The 20,550-nt window shown below is 34.5% G+C and overlaps 2 protein-coding genes and 2 non-coding genes across 4 annotated transcripts; all 4 read right to left on the minus strand.

The window, feature by feature from the left end:
- Window positions 1-1,195: 1,195 nt before the first annotated feature.
- LOC123257946 (ATP synthase subunit alpha) lies at window positions 1,196-4,108 on the minus strand. Its single transcript, XM_044717889.1, has one exon. The coding sequence runs from the start codon at window positions 3,944-3,946 to the stop codon at window positions 2,405-2,407; it is 1,542 nt and encodes a 513-aa protein (XP_044573824.1). The 5' UTR covers window positions 3,947-4,108; the 3' UTR covers window positions 1,196-2,404.
- Window positions 4,109-9,131: 5,023 nt separating this feature from the next.
- On the minus strand, window positions 9,132-19,556 carry LOC123257938 (elongation factor Tu 1-like). The gene has a single exon (XM_044717879.1). The coding sequence runs from the start codon at window positions 19,294-19,296 to the stop codon at window positions 18,124-18,126; it is 1,173 nt and encodes a 390-aa protein (XP_044573814.1). The 5' UTR covers window positions 19,297-19,556; the 3' UTR covers window positions 9,132-18,123.
- Trnag-ucc lies at window positions 19,375-19,445 on the minus strand. The gene has a single exon. It is a non-coding gene; the product is annotated as a tRNA-Gly (tRNA).
- On the minus strand, window positions 19,450-19,532 carry Trnay-gua. Its single transcript has one exon. It is a non-coding gene; the product is annotated as a tRNA-Tyr (tRNA).
- Window positions 19,557-20,550: the final 994 nt, after the last annotated feature.

Raw genomic sequence — 20,550 nt, forward strand, 5'->3', positions numbered from 1 at the left:
TTACATTCACTAATCCGAACTTGGGTCAAGGCAAAATAATGCATTGCCGTATCAGCTTCACATTTATATGCAATGCTTAAATATTTCCAGACAAAAGCGTTATTTGGTTCTACATTCAAAATCTGCTCCAGGTAAAAAATCGCCTTTTTTGCATCACCGTGTAATAATAAAGTATGAGATAATGCAAGTTTCACTAAATAACTGTTTTTCTCAGATAAATACCTAAGCGATTCCTCATACATTTTTATTGCTTCACTTAAATTTCCAGCCTTGTATAGCATTTCTGCTTTTAATTCATATAGGTATGGATCACTGTGTGATTCTTGAATCAATGAGTTAACTTTAGCAATAGCCTCTTCTATCTTTCCTTGCCTATAGCAAACTATAGCATTTACATACTCAGAATTATCTTCATATTTATTAGATAACACATGAATAGGAGCAAAGAAAGAGTCTAGCTTTGCAACCACACGCTCAAACTTTAGTAACTTATCCGCAAAAATTGGTTTTACGTTGTTTTTAACCTTATAATTTTGTACAGCAAATATGCGTTTCTCACTAAGTGGGTGAGTGCGGAAATATTCCTCGGTGTTCTCATGCTCAATACTTTTAAAATAATCAAAAATCTCTTTCATACCTGAATTATCATAGCCAGATTCATCAAGATACCTTAAAGCATAGCTATCTGCTACACTTTCTTGCTCTTGAGAATAGTTAAAAAATAGCCTTGAACTAAACGCTACACCACTAAGCAAAATTGCACCAGCAACCTGAGGGTTAATGATAATACTAGAAACTAATCCTACCATATAACTAATCATTGCTATCGATTGAAAATAACCCATAGCACTACTCATTTGCAATATATGACCAGCAGATATGTGAGCAATCTCATGTGCTAATATACCAAGCAGGACATAAGGTTTAGCCGAATATTGTAAAAGTCCTAAATGAATGAAAATACTGTTATTGTTAATTACAAAAGCATTAATCGAATTGTCATTAATTATAAAAACTTTTATTTGCTCATGATCAATATCCGCAGCAGAAAATAAAGGTTGCGCTAGCTCTTTCACTATTGCTTCCACTTCACTATCTCTAATAATGTTAATAGAGTAAGCATTATTACAATATGCAAAAAAGAACAATAAGGTCAAAAACTTAGCAACTCTAAACATGAAAATTCTGTGCTTGTATAATTTATAGAAATTCTATATTTTAACACTTAAATTATACAAATTTATAAACGCTAGTTTAAATTTTTAACGTAACTGATAAGTTTGTCGATGGTAGTTAACTTAATTTTATGTTGTTCAGCAAATTTAAGTAACTGAGGTAAGCGCATCATAGAGCCATCATCATTCACTAATTCACAAATAACTGCTGAATGATCAAACCCTACTAACTTCGCCATTTCAACACTCGCTTCAGTATGACCAGCACGTTGTGCCACCCCACCTTTATGTGCAATTACAGGAAAAACATGACCTGGAGTTATGATGTCATCCTGAGTACCATCCTTGTTGATAGCAGCATGTATAGTTTTCGTTCTATCCTCTGCTGAAACACCGGTTGTAATGCCATAACGTGCATCAATTGATGTAGTAAATGCGGTATGATTTTCACCAATATTTTTCTTTTCCATGAAATTAAGGCCCAACCTTTTCATGTGAAATTTAGTCATTGCTAAGCAAACAACCCCTGTACCGTACCTAACCATAAAAGCCATATGTTCCGGCTTTATTTTCTCAGCTAAGACAATCAAATCGCCTTCATTTTCTCTATTTTCATCATCAACTAAAATGAATAATTTACCGGAACGAGCATCCTCTAATACATCTTCCACAGAAGAAATACCTGGTAGACTCATTGAAGCATAAGTGGCCTGTACCATAATAATTTACTTAAATTCAATCTTAACTATTTTATACAATTTCTCTCCATTTGGCACTGTCACTTCCACATATTCACCGACTTTTTTGCCGATTAAGGCACTCCCAAGTGGTGAACTAGTAGATATTAACTGCTTTGAAACATCAGCTTCATATTCGCCTACAACCTTATAAACATATTCCACTTCACCGTTATTATCACTTAACATGCTTAATGTCACAGTTGCACCAAACATTACTGAATCACCAGACAAATTTTTTACTTCTATTACTTCCGCATGTGAGAGCTTACTTTCTATCTCCATTATACGGCCTTCAATAAAACCTAACCTTTCCCGTGCTGCATGATACTCTGCGTTTTCAGACAAATCACCTTGATCACGAGCATCAGAAATAGCCTGTATCACAGAAGGTTTTTCTTCCTTTAATTTTTCAAGTTCGGCTTGCATATTCTCAAAACCTTCCCTCGTCATAGGAAATTTATTAATAATGGATGAAGCCATAATCACCACCTAAACGCAATTAAATTGAGTAACGAAATTACTCACAATGTTAAAAATATCACCTTTTATATCATCACTCATGTCATTTGACAACTTTTTTAAAACCCCAGGGTGTACAGTATGAAAATAATTAATAAGATCATGTTCAAATTTATTAATGTAACTTATTTGTATTTTACTTAACTGATTATATAGGTTAGAAAAAATATACATCAGCACTACTTGCTCTTCTATTGACATAGGTAAATGTTGTTTCTGCTTTAATAACTCGACAAGATATTTACCCTTATTCAAGGATAATTGAACACTAGCATCAAGATCAGAACCAAATTTTGCAAAATCTTCTAATTCTCTATACTGAGCTAAGCTTAGCTTTATAGAACCAGCAACTTTCTTCACAGACTTTAGTTGTGCAGCAGAACCAACCCGTGAAACTGACAAACCTATATTTACTGCAGGTCGAAATCCTTTATAAAATAATTCAGACTCAAGAAAGATCTGCCCATCGGTAATTGAAATAACATTTGTTGGCACATATGCAGATACATCACCAGCTTGAGTTTCGACAATTGGCAAAGCAGTTAAAGAACCCTGCCCTTTTTTATCAGACATTTTAGCAGCTCTTTCAAGCAAGCGAGAATGTACATAGAATATATCTCCAGGGTAAGCTTCACGACCAGGAGGACGTCTGAGCAATAAAGACATCTGCCTATATGCCACAGCATGCTTAGATAAATCATCATATATAATCAAACAATGCATTCCATTGTCACGGAAAAATTCCCCAATAGTACAACCAGCATAAGGTGCTAAAAATTGCATAGGCGCGCAGTCAGATGCACTAGCCACAACTACAGTTGTATACTCTAATGCTCCACTTTCTTTCAGCTTATTTACCACTTTTGCTACTGTTGAAATTTTTTGCCCAATAGCAACATAAACACAGTAAACTTTTTGATTTTCGTTTACCTCATCGTTAATCTTCTTCTGATTGATAATAGTATCAAGCGCAATAGTAGTTTTACCAATTTGTCTATCACCAATAATTAATTCACGCTGCCCTCTACCTATTGGAATTAGCAAATCTATAATTTTAATTCCTGTTTGCAGTGGCTCATGCACAGACTTACGATCAATAATGCCTGGCGCTTTAGATTCTATATCCATTCTGTTTTTGGCTCTAATTTCCCCACCGTCGTCCATAGGATGGCCCAACGCATTTACAACTCTCCCTAACAATTCATGTCCTACAGGCACCTGCACAACATCACCACTACATTTTACAACGTCCCCTTCTTTCACATCACGGTCATTACCAAGCACAACTATTCCAGCCGTATCATGATCTAAATCGAGAACTATTCCTTCTACACCACTTGCAAAAAATACCTTTTCACCGAATTTTGCTTTTTCCAGCCCATAAACCAATGCGATACCATCTGTTACTGAAATTACTTCACCTATATTTTCCCGCTTTATAGGATTATCAAACGTCTCAACCTTTTCTCTTATTATACTTGCTATCTCAGAAACATTCATACTGTTCTTCATACAAAATTCCTTACTTTTAATATTTCCATTTTACTTAAGTCAACTAACCTATCCAAGTAACTTTTTAGCGAAGCATCGATCAAATTAAAACCATACCTAACTACGAAGCCACCTAGTATAGAAGGGTCAACCACATTGCTTACTTTTATTATTTTACCAAGAAAGCTCAAAGATTCAGTAATTATTTTTATATCAGATTCCTTTAAAGTTTCTGCTGACTTTATAGTAATTTCGAATTCATTTTCATTTTCTCTTGCAAGACTTAAGAATTTTTCTAATATAAGGATCAATAAACTAGAGCGTTTATTTGCAAATATAACCATAATAAATTTTACTAAATTCTCACTCAAGTGCTCATTTATAGAAAGCATCACTTCTTTTTTGTGTGCAAAAGAAATCATAGGATGAGATAGGTACACAAAAACATCACGTTGATCCTTAAAAAAAGCCAACAAAAATTCTACTTCTTCCCTTATAATACCTAACCTGCTTCCTGAGACATGAAATAGCACTCTAGCGTAAGATGAAACTAAATTATTGTATTGGGTCTTTTTCATATTAAATCCAGTAAATCTAAATTAATTCAGCTACAAATCTTTCATTCTTCAATCCAAGCATTTTTTATATAAACAGGTCTTCTCTTTAAGGAAAGAAAATATAAATCATATCTGACTGAATAATCTAAAAAACTAAGGTTTTTACTTAAGAAATACTTAGAAGAATTTATAATAGACTGACATTGAAGATGAGATATCGGTATTTCTTTTCCAAGTAAACTTGTTTTAACTTCTATAAAAATCAGCTCCTTTTTTTTAGATACAATTAAGTCAATTTCACCGAACTTACAACGGTAACGGCGTTTTATAACATTATACCATTTCAGTTTTAAATATACTAAAACTAATAACTCGCCAAAGTAACCTACAAAGTAGCGTAACCTACTTACCACAAGAAGAACAATTATGATAACAATTAACTTTGTGTAACTACTTTGCCTCCTTCTTTATTTTTACTATAAACCTTACCTCTTGCTGCAATATCCCTATCAACCAGTTCTATCACTGCCATTGAAGCGCAATCACCCTTTCGAGTGCTAAATTTTATTATTCTAGAATACCCACCTTTACGATCTTGATAACGGCTGGCTAAGACGTTTAATAACTTATCAACTGCTAACTTACTATTATGAAGGCGTGAAAGCAAAAGTCTTCTACCATGTAAAGTATTCTTATTCTTAGCAATTGTAATAAACTTTTCGACATATGGACGAAGTTCCTTAGCTTTTGGTAAAGTAGTTACAATCTGCTCATGGTTAATTAATGAGATAGATAGATTCTTTAACGTCGATAATCTATGTTCAGTACAACGAGATAGTTTACGTTTTTTTATTCCATGTTTCATATATCACCTAATCTTCATCAGTATGTTGTTTAGCCAACTCATCTATATCCTTAGGTGGCCAGTTTAGCACATTCATACCCAAAGACAAGCCAAAATTAGTCAAAACTGCCTTAATCTCATTCAAAGACTTTCTGCCAAAATTAGCAGTTCTTAACATTTCACCTTCTGTCTTTTGCACAAGATCACCTATATAAGTGATGTTTTCGTTTTTCAGACAGTTATGAGACCTGACAGATAATTCCATTTCATCTACCTTACGCAATAAGACAGGGTCATAACCCAAATCTTTAGCACCACTAGACGAAGAAACCTGCGATTTTTTATAACTTACATCAGAACTAATAAAGGGCTGAAGTTGCTCCTGTAATATTCTTGCAGCAGAGTCAACAGCTTGACTCGGAGAAATTGTACCATCAGTTTCAATTGACAATATCAGCTTATCCTTATCAGTCACTTGGCCAACACGACTGTTCTCTACCCTGTACGAAACCCTGTTGACAGGGCTATACAAAGCATTAACTGGAATAAAACCAATTAAATCCTGTTCACTCATAAGCTTCAAAAGTTCATTTTCTTTATATTTAGTTACAGGAAGATAACCTTTTCCGCTAGCCACGTATATGGTCATGTTAAGCTCCACATTTTGCCCCAGCGTACATATTAACAAATCTTTATTAACAATAGAGCATTGATCATCAGTTTCTATCATCCCAGCTAATACCTGGCAAGGCCCTTTAGCGTTTAAATTTAAGCATTTATTAGAAGCACCATTTAATTTACACCTCAACATACCCATATTTAATACTATATCAGTTACGTCTTCTCTCACCCCTTGAATTGAAGTGAACTCATGAGTTACACCTTCAATTTTTATTCCATAAACAGCACTACCTTTAAGAGAAGATAACATTACACGTCTTAATGCATTACCTAATGTTAAAGCAAAACCACTTTCCAACGGTTCTAGCACTATATCACTTTTTTCACTTGAATCATCTGATATTACCTTAACTGAACTAGGTTTAATCAATTTATCTAAATTGCTACAGAGAGAAACATCATTATTATAATACATAAAACAACCTTTTCAAATATCCTATACTCTTCTTTTTTTTCTTAACCTGCACCCATTATGAGGAATTGCGGTTTTATCTGCAATTGAAGTCACAGTCAACCCACAGCTCTGAAGTGCTTTAACCGCAGCTTCGGTACCAAAGCCAGGACCACGAATTATTACAGAGACAACCTTCATACCAAATCTCTCTATTGCATTCTTCGCAGCAGCCTCCGCAGCCTTACCTGCAGCATAAGGTGTGGATTTTCTCGAACCTGAAAAACCACATGCACCCACAGAAGTTTGACATAGCGTATTACCATGAACATCAGTTACATTTACAAAAGTATTATTAAAAGTTGCACGAATATGGACAACACCAGTAATAAACTCCTTCTTACTCTTACCAACCGTTTTGACTTTTTTCATTAAAACTCACAATAATAATAAATTTTATTTTTTCCCAGCAATAGGCAACCGAGATCTACCTTTACGAGTCTTAGCATTAGTATGAGTCCTTTGCCCTCTCACAGGTAAACCTTTTCTATGTCTCACCCCTCTATAGCATCCCATTTCCACTAAAGATTTTATGTTCATAGCCACTTCTTTTCTGAGCTCACCTTCTATAACATAATTTTGTCTAATGAAACTGCTGATCTTTTCTATATCTTCATCTCGTAATTCTGAAACACGTTTGCGCTTATCAACTTCGCAAGCGTGACAAATTACATTCGCAGTAGCAATACCTATACCATATATATAAGTTAATGCAAAAGGAACACATTTCCTCACTGGAATATTTATGCCTGCAATACGTGCCACTGGTACCTCGATACTTTATTAATAACAACTCTTAATTTATACCATAAAACAACTCAGAGTCAAACCAAATTACAAGAAATTTTACTTTCAATCTCTTGCGTTACCTCATCAACACTCAAATTAGCGTCAATTGTTAATAATTTGCCTTTATAATACTCGCGTAAACCTTTCATTTGAAGGTGATATTCACTTATTCTCTTATTAATTGCAGACATATCAGCATCATCAATTCTTTTCTCTAACCTCGTACTTTTACATTTAGCACAAGTAGTACTCTTAAAAGAAGATACACTATATATGCTTTTACAGTCCAAACACGCGAGACGATTTTTTAACCTATCGATTGCAATATTATCGTCAAGCTGTAGCTCAACTACAATGTCAACATCCCTATTATATTTTTCTTGCAAAACTTGAGTCAAAAAATGAGCCTGGTTTAAATTTCTCGGAAAACCATCTAATAAGCAATTATCATCCACTAATGCAAGCTGGTCACGTAATAATCCACATATAATTTCATCTTGAATTAAATTACCAGATTCCACGGTACCCTTTATTTTTTTACCTAACTCACTACTGCTAGATATAATATTCCTTAATAAATCCCCTACTGAAATTAATTTTAAATTATATTTTGCTATTAACAAGCTTGACTGAGTACCTTTACCAGAACCTGGAGGACCAAAAATCGTAATGATCATCTTACTTTCCTCGTTTTAGACTCATATTTCTTTATCCAGTTGTCGTACCTATTTGAAAAAATATAAGATTGTATTTGCATAATAGTATCAGTAATAACGTTCACTATAATCAGTAAGCTCGTCCCACCAAAAATAAATGGTATATCATAATAATATCTCATAACTTCAGGTACAGTACATATGACTACCAAATACGCAGAGCCAATGAATGTCAACTTAAAAACTATATCTTGAAGGTAATCAGAAGTATGTTTCCCAGGCCTTCTACCAGGTATAAAACCACCATTTTTTTTAAGAAAATCTGCGTTTTCCTCTGGATTAAATATAAAATTGGTATAGAAAAAATTAAAAAATACTATCAGCACCAAATAGGCTACAATATATACTACTTTATTTGCCATAAAGTAATTCAAAATAAAATCAGAAAAAGCGTGCCCCTTATAGAAATTTGCAATTGAAATAGGTGTCAATAAAATTGCATTAGCAAAAATGGTTGGTACTACACCAGATAAATTAATCTTCAATGGAATATAAGTAAAATCGTCATTATGTAATCTTTTAAATTGCTTTTTAGGATGTTGAACAATAACCTTTCTATAAGAAGACTCTACAAAAATGACTAAGAGTAGCAGCAAAAAAAACAATACCAAAACAAAAAGGATAATAAATAACGATACGCTACCGTTTTTATTTAACGTTAACAAAGATGACAAAGCGCTGTGTAACTCTGATATTATACCCGTGAAAATGATTAATGAGATACCATTGCCTATACCGCTAGCGCTGATTCGTTCACCAAGCCATATTAAAAGCATAGTTCCACCTAAAAGGCTGAAAACACCTATTGTACGAAACATAACACCAGGTTCGATTACAACCAATACCCCTTCCCTATTCATCCCTTCCAATCCAACCAAAATTGGAATTGATTGAAATACACAAATTACTATGGTCAGATAGCGTATATAAGAATTCATCTTTCTACGGCCTGACTCTCCATCATTCTTAACTTCCTTCATTCCTTTAATCGCAGAAGAAAGTAACTGAATAATGATAGAAGCCATTATATATGGCATAACGTTCAATGCTAGAATTGTCATTCTAGCCAATGCACCACCAGAAAATAAATTAAATACTCCAAAAACGCCTGAGCCATCTTTGGGAAATATATCATTAATTACATCAAGATTAATTCCAGGAATAGGCACATAAGTACCCAAGCGATAGCAAATTAAAGCTATTAGCGTAAAAAATATACGCTTTAATAAATCGCCTTTATATAACAACGTAGGATCCAAGCTATTAAATGCTGATTTATTGCCCATGACTTACGATAGTATTTCCACACTACCACCAACTGAAGCTACAGATTTTTTTGCAGCTTCTGACGCAAAATCAACATGAAACACAAATTTTTCGCTCAACTTACCTTTATTAAGAAGTTTAATTTTATCCTTAATAGACTTTATAAAACCTAATTTATACAGCCTCTCCTTATCTATAACAGAGTCTTTCACTATTTTTTTAGCTTCCATTAAGCGCTGTATATCGCCAACATTAATTATAGAGTATATGCTCCTACGTATAGGCTTAAAACCTCTTTTAGGCAAACGAGTATATATAGACTGTTGTCCACCCTCAAAACCATTTATAGAAACTCCACTTCTAGCCTTCTGCCCTTTATGCCCTCTACCGGATGTTTTACCTTTACCACAACCGATACCTCTACCCAGCAACTTAGGCTTCTTTTTCTTAGATAATTTAGTAAATATAGAGTTTAATTTTACAGCATTATTCATACTTTACCTGTTTCCAACTATCTCGCTAATCTTTTTGCCTCTTTTGCTTGCTACCTGACGAGGAGATAACATACTATCAAAAGCCTTAAACACCGCACATATAACGTTATGAGGATTATTTGATCTAGTGGATTTAGCTACCACATCCTTTATACCTAACACCTCAAAAACTGATCTAATCGCTCCACCAGCAATAATACCTGTTCCGGCTCTTGCGGTTCTTAAAACTATCTCACCAGAACAAAATTTAGCTTTAATATCATGATGCAAAGTTCTACCTTCACGCAAGTACACTCTAATCATTGATTTCTTTGCAGCATTTACAGCTTTGACTCTTGCTTCAGCAACTTCTGCGTGCTTACCTATTCCACACCCTACCCTACCCTTCTCATCGCCAACAACAACCAAAATTGAAAATGAAAATCTTCTACCACCTTTGGTAACCGTTGTCACTCTTCGTACCGAAACTAAAAGCTCTGATAAATCATTATTATTTTGTAAATTCTTTATAGCCATATTCAAAACCTTCTAAAATTCAAATCCAGAACTTCTTAAAGCCTCAGCAAATTGAGAAACTAATCCTGTGTATTTATACGCTCCACGATCAAACGTAAGCTGCTGCTCTAATTTCATGCCAGACAGACGCTCAACCATTAAAGAAGAAACCTGTTTTATAGTTTCAGCGTTGACTTTCCCTTTACATACATCCTTAATTTTAGCATCCAAAGTAGAAGCTGAAGTGAGAGTTATTCCTTTTACATCATTAATTAACTGGACATAAAAATGCCTATTAGATTTAAATATGGATATACGTAAACGTTCAGCGCTCTTGTCAAGCTTCGCTCTATTACGTAACTTCCTTTTTTCAGAATTACTTAAAAAATTATACGATCTTTTCATTTTTATTACTTCTTTTTACTTACAACCTTACGCAGCATAAATTTGCCTTTTATTACAACACCCTTACCTTTATAAGGATCATATTTTCTAATTTTGCATATATCAGACGCCACCATATAGACCTTCTGCTTATCCATACCACTAACTACTAAGTGAGTTGGCTTTATGCACTTAATCTCAACATCTTTAGGCACTTTATATTTAACATTATGGCTATAACCAAGATACAAAGTCAAATACTTACCATCACACTCTGCCTTATATCCCACACCGTTAATCTCAAGATTAACAGAAAAACCATCAACCATGCCGTTAATGATATTATTAATATTACTCCTATAAGTGCCCCACATAGGCTTTATTTTATCATAATTATCTTTATCTTGATCAACAGAAAGCAATAGCTGATTATCAATAATCTGACACACAACATCCCTGATCAAGCTAACTTCCTTTTCAGCCTTAGCACTCTTTATTAACATACTACCATTATTATATTCAACTGAAACACCAGCAGGAATATTGATAGGAGCAGCACCTATACGAGACATGAATTTCTCCTATTATTTAAAACACACGACACAAAACTTCTCCACCAACCTTTAACTTATGTGCATTATAATCAGTCATCACTCCTTTGGGTGTCGATATAATAAAAATACCAAGACCATTATATGCTTTAGAAATGTCCTTATACTTAGAATAACGACGACAACCAGGCTTTGACACCCTAACTATGTCACTAATTACAGGTGACTTCTCATAATACTTCAATTTTACAATGAAAGAAGGTAAATTATCTACAACTTGCTTTTCATAATCAAGGATATACCCTTCCTCTTTTAAAATCTCCAATATAGAAGAATTCATCTTAGAAAATAGTACCCTTGTTGCCCTATGCATTGCCAATTGAGCATTACGTATCCTTGTTAAAAAATCACCAATACTATCAGATAACGCCACAATATACTCCTTATATTATATTTACCAACTAGACTTTGTAACTCCTGGAATTTGCCCAAAAGAACATAAATCACGCAAAACAATTCTACATAAACCAAATTTTCTATATACTCCTCTTGGTCTCCCAGTTAAAGCACACCTATTTCTAATTTTGGTTTTAGAAGAATTTCTAGGCAATTTTTTAATTAATTTATTTTGAGCTGTAAACCTTTCTACAATAGACAAATTCTTATTATTTATTATAGATTTCAATTTTTCTCTTTTTTCTTTATATTGATCGCACAACTTTATTCTGCGAAGATTTCTTTCTATCATAGATTTTTTTGCCATATATTTCTCCTCTCAATTAATCAAAAAAAGGAAATTTAAGAGCCAGTAATAATTCCTTTGCTTCCTTATCACTAACTGCACTTGTTATAATATTAATATCCATACCTCTAATTTTACTTATTTTATCATAGTCTATTTCTAAAAACGAGATATGTTCCTTTATACCAAAGGAAAAATTACCATTACCGTCAAATTGCTTCACACTAAATCCTCTAAAATCTTTTTCCCTTGGCAAAGCAATATATATCAATCTTTCTAAAAACTCATACATTTTATCTCTACGCAAAGTTACTTTGCAACCTACTGTAGCACCTTTTCTGATCTTGAAGCCAGAAATAGATTTTTTTGCAAAAGTTGATAAAGGCTTCTGCCCAGCAATCAAATATAGGCTATCAAGTGGTTCATTTATTGCTTTACTATCTGTAGCAGCATCTCCAACGCCCATATTGATACACACCTTGACAAGTTTAGGCACTTGCATTATATTGCCGTAATTAAACTTATCCTTCAAGGACTTTACTATGCTATCTTTATACAATTCTTTAAACATATCAACCTAATCTATCACTTCTCCAGAAACTTTTGCAAAACGCACTTTTCTACCGTCTATAACCTTAAACCCCACTCTAGTTGGAGTTTTATATTTAGGGTCCAATGTTGCAACGTTGGATATATCAATAGCTAACTCTTTATTTAATATACCACCACTACTACCAGCTTTTGGTTTAGTATGTCTCTTATGCACATTCACTCCAGAAACAATTACTTTCTTTTTAGCATCACGTGCTATAACTTTGATTACCTTACCAATTTTTCCCTTATCTTTACCAGTTAAAACTATAACGTCGTCACCACTTTTTATTTTAGCACTCATTATAAAACCTCAACAGCTAATGACATTATCTTCATAAAAGAACCAGATGATAACTTTTTTACCGGACCAAACACCCGAGTGCCAAGTGGTTCACCTTGATCGTTAATCAAAACTACAGCATTGCTAGAAAAACGAATTACAGAACCATCAGATTTTCTAATAGGGCTTTTCACCCTCACCACAACTGCTCTATATACTTTTCCCTTCTCAACTTTCCCTCTTGGAGTAATAGATTTAGTAGATACAATAACTGTGTCACCTATAGATGCAGACTTTCTACCACCCAATAAACCAATACAAAGCACTGCACGCGCGCCAGAATTATCAGCTACTTCCAACAATGTATTTTTTTGAATCATATAAATATCCTATTCAATGTGAGCTATTAACAATAACCCATTTTTTAGTAGTAGAAATAGGCTTGTGTTCTTGTATTAAAACCTTGTCCCCTTCTTTACAACTATTATTCTCATCATGTGCTGTATACTTCTTGTATTTTTTTATAACCTTTTTATACAGCTCATCCTTATACACTTGTAATACCGAAACCTTTACAGTCTTATCACACTTAGCCTTAGTTACAGTACCACAAAAAACCTTTTTAGGCATTCTTTTCCTCTCTTCTTCTTTTATTTAATGTAGTTAAAATACGAGCTATGCTCTTTCTTATTAAGCTAAAACGCGAAATATTGTTGCACTGGCCCAGCTTCTTTTGAAAAACCAAATTAACAAACTCTTTTCTCAAATTCACAAGAATTTCATGCAATTCTTGCGAGGACCTCGATTCAATGTCAGCTATATCCATTGCAACTCCATTTAATTATGATTAGATACAAATTTACACTTCATAGGAAGCTTAGCAGTTGCCTTTTCAAGCGCCAATCTTGCTAAATGCATGGGAACATCACTGCTAATTTCAAACAACATTCTACCGGGCTTAGCTTTAAATACCCAAAACTCAACACTACCTTTCCCTTTACCCATACGCACATCCGCCGGCTTTTTACTAACAGGGGTATCAGGAAAAATTCTTATCCACACTTTACCAGAGCGTTTTAATGTTCTAGATATTACACGCCTTGCAGTTTCAATATGCTTAGATTGAATCCTACCTGCTTCCATAGCCTTTAGACCATAATCTCCAAAAGATAATGTGCTACCACCTTTCGTGTTACCCTTAATTCGTCCTTTAAATACTTTTTTATATTTACTTTTTTTAGGAATAAACATTTCAATATACCTAATTAGTTACCAATATAAACCCAGACCTTAACTCCTATGATGCCATATATAGTTTTTGCTTCAGCAAAAGCATAATCTATATTAGCACGTAAAGTATGCAAAGGCAAACGGCCTTCTTTATACCACTCAGTACGAGCTATCTCAGCTCCGCCAAGGCGCCCAGAACAACTTACTTTAATACCTCTAGCACCCATCCTCAAACAACTTTGAATAGCTTTTTTCATCGCTCTTCTAAATGAAACCCTTTTTTCTAACTGCTGTGCAATGCTGTTTGATATTAAAACTGCATCTATTTCAGACCTTTTAACCCCTACTACATTCACTTCCACATTATTTTTTACTTTTTCAGCTATCTTTTGCTTTATCTTCTCAATATCCGAGCCTTTCTTACCTATTATCACTCCAGGTCTAGAAGAATGTATTATTACAGATACCAAATCGATCGTACGCTCTATAATTACTTTAGAAACACCAGCATGCTTAAAAGATTCATTTATATAACTGCGAATAGATAAATCTTGATGCAACCCTTGTTTATAACCCTTCTCAGCATACCAAATAGATGACCAAGTATTAATTATTTTTAACCTAAATCCTTTAGGATTAACGTTTCCCATATTTTTGCACTTTCCTTATTAATTTTCTATTTTTATGAATCATATAATTTCCCCCAATTTTACAGTTATATTACTATAACGTTTACTAACTCTATTAGCTCTACCCATAGCTTTTGGACATACCCTACGCAAAGTAAGAGACTTACCTATTAAAATTTCTTTTATATATAAATTATCGATATCCAATCCATAATTTTGAGCATTAGCAATCGCAGAATTTAATACCTTCCTTATAAGACCTGCAGCTTTCTTTTCACAAAATCTTAATTGCACAGTGGCAAAAGAAACTTTTTTATTACGTACTAAACCAGCAACCAAATTCAATTTACGAGGAGTTGATTTTAAAACCCTAGAACCAGCTTTAACTATTACATCTCTGTTTTTCATATCAATTACCTTCTTGTCGCCTTTTTATCACCACTATGCCCAGTAAATTTACGAGTGGGTGAAAACTCACCAAACTTATGACCTATCATATTCTGATCATTAACATTCACAGGAATATAATCCTTACCATTATAAACAGCAAATTTTAAACCTAAACAATTAGGAAGAATTACAGAAGCCCTGGAATGAACTTTTATAGCCATGTTAACAAACCCCTTGTTTAAAGCATTATTCACCGACTTTAATATAGAAGGATGACAAAAAGGAGGCTTCCATGCAGATCTACTCATAAACTAACCTTTCAATTGTTTTATATACTTATCACTAGATTTATTTATCTTCCGAGTTTTCTTTCCTTTTGTTGCAACACCCCAAGGAGTAACAGGATGACGACCACCAGAGGTTTTTCCTTCCCCGCCTCCATGAGGATGGTCAACCGGATTCATTGCAACTCCACGTACAGTAGGTCTAATCCCAAGCCACCTACTTCTCCCAGCTTTACCCAACTTTCTATTCTTATGGTCAGGGTTAGATACTACACCAATAGTAGCCTTGCAAGAAGATAAAATCAACCTAATTTGACCAGACCTGAGTCGTAATAAAACATATTGGCCATCACGACCAACGATTTGTGCATAACAACCAGCAGCTCTAGCAATCGCAGCACCATTACCTGGCTTCAGCTCAACATTATGAACGAAAGAACCAACAGGTATATGCTTGAGTAGTAAACAATTCCCTGGCAAAATATCAGCATCATTCCCAGCTGTAACAACATCACCTGGCTTCATACCTTGAGGAGCTAATATATAAGACTTAATATCATCCTCCTTATATGATATTAACGCCAAAAACCCACTTCTATTTGGGTCATACTCTATTTTTTCAACTATACCTTGACCACTTCTATTACGCTTAAAATCTATCACTCTATACTTCTTTTTGTGACCACCACCCCTATGACGAGTTGTAATTCTACCATGATTATTTCTTCCACCACTGGACTTTTTACCGGATGTAAGAGACTTTTCTGGCTCATCTTTTGATAAACCAACTTTACTTACTAACACAGTCCCACGAGAAGACGGAGTAACAGGATTAAAAAATTTCATACCCATACTAAACGCTCATTATATCTAATTTTTGACCACCCATCAAAGAAAAATAAACTTTCTTTTTCTGTTTTTCACAACCAATCACACCCCTAAAACGCCTATATTTAGGCTTAATTCTAACAACATTTATAGAAGAAATTTTAACATCAAATAGAGACTCTATTGCCAACTTTATTTGACGCTTATTTACATTTACAAAAACATACAAAGAATATTTATTAAACTTCTCCCTCAAAAAAGAGGCCTTTTCTGTAATTATAGGAGATTTTATTATATTATTATATTTGATCATAACAATCTACCTTCAAGATGCTTTAAAGTATCCTTTGTCAACATCACGCATTCGTGATTCAATATATCAAAAACATTTAACCCAATAGGTTTGATTAAGTCTACATAGTGCAAGTTTTTAGCCGCACGCAACAAATCATCTCCATAATCACCAACTATCAAAAAGGAAGAAAATTTAAAATTTTTAATACATTTACACATTTCAGACGTTTTCTTCACATCAATATTTAAATTATCCAGAATAATTACTTGATTATTTAAATACTTTAGAGATAAAGCAATTTTTAAACCAAATTTGCGTACCTTCTTATTAAGAGAATAAGTATGACTCCTCACAACAGGGCCGAAAATAATCCCACCACCTCTAAATTGAGGAGATCGCAAGCTCCCTTGTCTTGCCCTACCGGTACGTTTTTGACCATAAGGTTTAGCTGTTGTACCAGAGACATCACTAATACCTTTTGTTTTATGAGTACCAGCTCTTCTCTTCGCTAATTGCCATCTCACTATATCATGCAAAATACTCAATTTTTGCTTAGCAGAAAATATCAAAGGATTGAGCTGAGCAGTACCTACATTATCATTAGATAGATTAACTAAATTACATTCCATAACTAACTTACCAAATTACTAGCATCATCATTTACATCTAACAGTAAACCTACCGGAAAAGGAACATCTTTATGTAAAGATTTTTTAACTGCATCTCTTACAAAAACATAGGAATTTTTAAACCCAGGAACATTATTACCCTTCACAGCAATTATACTATTTTCATGATCAATGGATAATATCTTCATATTTTGTGCAGTTATCCTGCTGTTACCTAAATGACCAGCCATTTTCTTTCCTTTGAATACTCTACCAGGATCCTGACATTGGCCAGTGGAACCTTGTGATCTGTGAGCAATAGAAACACCATGAGATGCCCTAAGCCCACTGAAATTATGCCGCTTCATCACACCAGCAAATCCTTTACCTATAGAATAACCCGTAATATCAAGATATTGACCAACCACAAAATGATTGATTCCCACTTTTTTACCACATTCTATTCCCGACAGGTCATTTAATCTACTTTCGTATAACTTACATTTATTATTTATACCCTTTTTCTTTAAATATTCCAACTGAGGTTTTGCTATATTTTTAAAATCTCCTGTGCCTAAAATGACTGAATTATAGCCACATTTATCTTGTCCTTTTATATCAATAATATAAGTTTCGCTGAGATGCAATAAAGTTACAGCCATGCGACTATTGTCAGAATACATAGCAGTATGACCAATATTCATCATTAGTAAACCAATTCTCCTCAGCGAATTTATTCTCTTCATTTCCTTCTCCTAAACCTTAACTTCCTTGACTTTTAAATCCACTTCTACGCCAGCAGAAAAAGATAAACCTGTAAGCATCTGCATCATAGTAGGAGTAAGATCATGTAAAACAATCAAACGCCTAGAAGTTCTCATTTCAAACTGTTCACGAGATTTTTTATCAACGTGAGGAGATCTATTAACAATAAATTTAGAATCTTTCCTTGGCAACGCAATCGGACCAGATAATTTTGCACTGGACCGCTTTAATTCATCAACAAATTTTCGAACACACTCCTCCAATAAAGAACAATCGAAAGCCTTAATGTTAATATATATATCTTGCTTCATCTTAGTTACTACACTCACTCCAAAATTTCAGAAACAACACCAGAACCAACAGTTCTACCGCCTTCTCTTATCGCAAAACGCAATCCCTTATCCATTGCTATCGGTACTTGCAATTCTACTTCTACACTCACATTATCTCCTGGCATTACCATCTCCTTCCCATCTAGTAATTTTATGCTCCCAGTTACATCCGTTGTCCTTAAATAAAACTGTGGCTGGTAATTCGCAAAAAATGGTGTATGCCTTCCTCCTTCCTCTTTCTTTAATATATAAACCTCCGCCTTAAACTTTCTATGCGGCGTTATCGTCCCCGGTTTTGCTAATACTTGCCCTCTCTCCACTTCTTCTCTTTTTGTTCCTCTCAGCAATATTCCTACATTGAGCCCTGCACTTCCCTTATCCAGCAACTTCTTAAACATCTCAACACCTGTACATATCGTCTTTTGTGTTGCTTTTAAACCTATTATCTCTATCTCTTCTCCCGTCTTTATCTCTCCCTTCTCTATTCTTCCTGTTACCACTGTTCCTCGCCCCGATATCGAAAATACATCCTCGATTGGCAATAAAAATGGTAAATCCACAGGCCTTGGTGGAACCGCCACATATTCATCTAACTTTTCCATCAATTTATCTATTGATTTCTTTCCATATTCGCTGCTGTCATCCTCCAGCGCTTTCAATGCAGATCCCACTACCACAGGAACTTCATCCCCTGGAAATCCGTATTTATTCAGCAATTCCCTCACTTCCATTTCTACTAAATCCATCATATCAGCATCAGCAACATCAGCTTTATTTATATACACCACGATATATCCAACACCTACCTGCTTCGCCAGCAATATATGCTCTCTCGTTTGTGGCATTGGCCCATCAACCCCTGACACTACCAATATCGCCGCATCCATCTGTGCTGCACCTACTATCATGTTCTTTACATAGTCAGCATGTCCAGGACAATCAACGTGTGCATAATGCCTTTTTTCCGTCTGATACTCAACATGCGCTGTTGCTATCGTTATCCCCCTCTTCCTTTCTTCTGGCGCTTTATCTATCTGATCGTACGCTACAAAATTTCCATAATGCTTTGTTATTGCCGCTGTTAACGTTGTCTTCCCATGATCCACATGTCCTATTGTTCCCATATTTACATGCGGCTTTCCAAATGCTTCCACTACTGCTGTCATAATTTAAACTTTTCTACCTAAAATACAAATACATCAATAAATAATATGTTGATTTTATAAAAATACAACAAAAAAAAGAGCGGATAGTGGGAATCGAACCCACGTCACTAGCTTGGAAGGCTAGAGCTCTACCATTGAGCTATACCCGCACAATGGAGGAGGTAGGATTCGAACCTACGTACGCTCACGCGGACAGATTTACAGTCTGTTACCTTTAACCACTCGGTCACTCCTCCGCAAAAATTTGTTAAGAGAATACTATTTTAGCATCTTAACTTAAGCTCTTATTGTATTTAATACTAAACGCCTAAAATTAAAAAATCAAGCAATAAAACCTACCCTAATTAAAATCATGCAGATTTCATTTTATACAACACAATATTGTCAATAAAACGTCTAAACAAATAATGCGAATCATGCGTACCTGGCGCTTCTTCTGGATGATATTGCACAGAAAAGACTGAGTAATCCTTCATCATTATTCCCTCTACACTATTATCAAATAGAGAAATGTGAGTAATTTCAACATTACTTGGAAGAGAAGCTGAATCAACAACAAAACCATGATTTTGGCTAGTGATCCCAACTTTTCCACTACTTACATCATAAACTGGATGGTTGCTCCCTCGGTGACCTATATCCATCTTGATGGTCTTTGCCCCCAAAGTAATCGCAAGTAATTGATGGCCCATGCATATGCCAAAAATTGGTATTTTAGATTTTATAATAATGTCTATTTCTGAAACTACACTTTCTCCTATTTCTTGCGGATCACCAGGACCATTTGAAAGCACTATCCCATCTGGATTCATACTCAACACTTTTTGAGCAAAACCTGTGCTTGGTCTGATTAATTCAACTGTACAACCAAGTTCTATTAAGCGTGAAACTATACTGATTTTTACGCCAAAATCAACGATTACAACCCTATATTTTGCATTAAGGTCACTTTTAAAATTACTATGCAAGCTGACTTTATTGGTTATTTCTATCCCATTTACAGATTTGTATTCCTTCAATTTGTCCAACGCATGCGCCTTACTCGATGAGCATATCATTCCATTTTGAGATCCATGTTCTCTCAAATGTCTCGTTAAAGCTCTAGTATCAACTCCTGATATCCCAATCACGTTATTTTTCTCTAACCAATCATTTAAACTGATATATGAAGAAGGGTGGGACATAGAAGAAAGTTCACGCATAACCACACCACTTGCAAAAATTTTCTTTCCTTCATTATCCTTATGGTTTATT

Source organism: Drosophila ananassae, assembly GCF_017639315.1.
Source record: "Drosophila ananassae strain 14024-0371.13 chromosome 4 unlocalized genomic scaffold, ASM1763931v2 tig00000077, whole genome shotgun sequence".
NCBI classification, from domain to species: domain Eukaryota; kingdom Metazoa; phylum Arthropoda; class Insecta; order Diptera; family Drosophilidae; genus Drosophila; species Drosophila ananassae.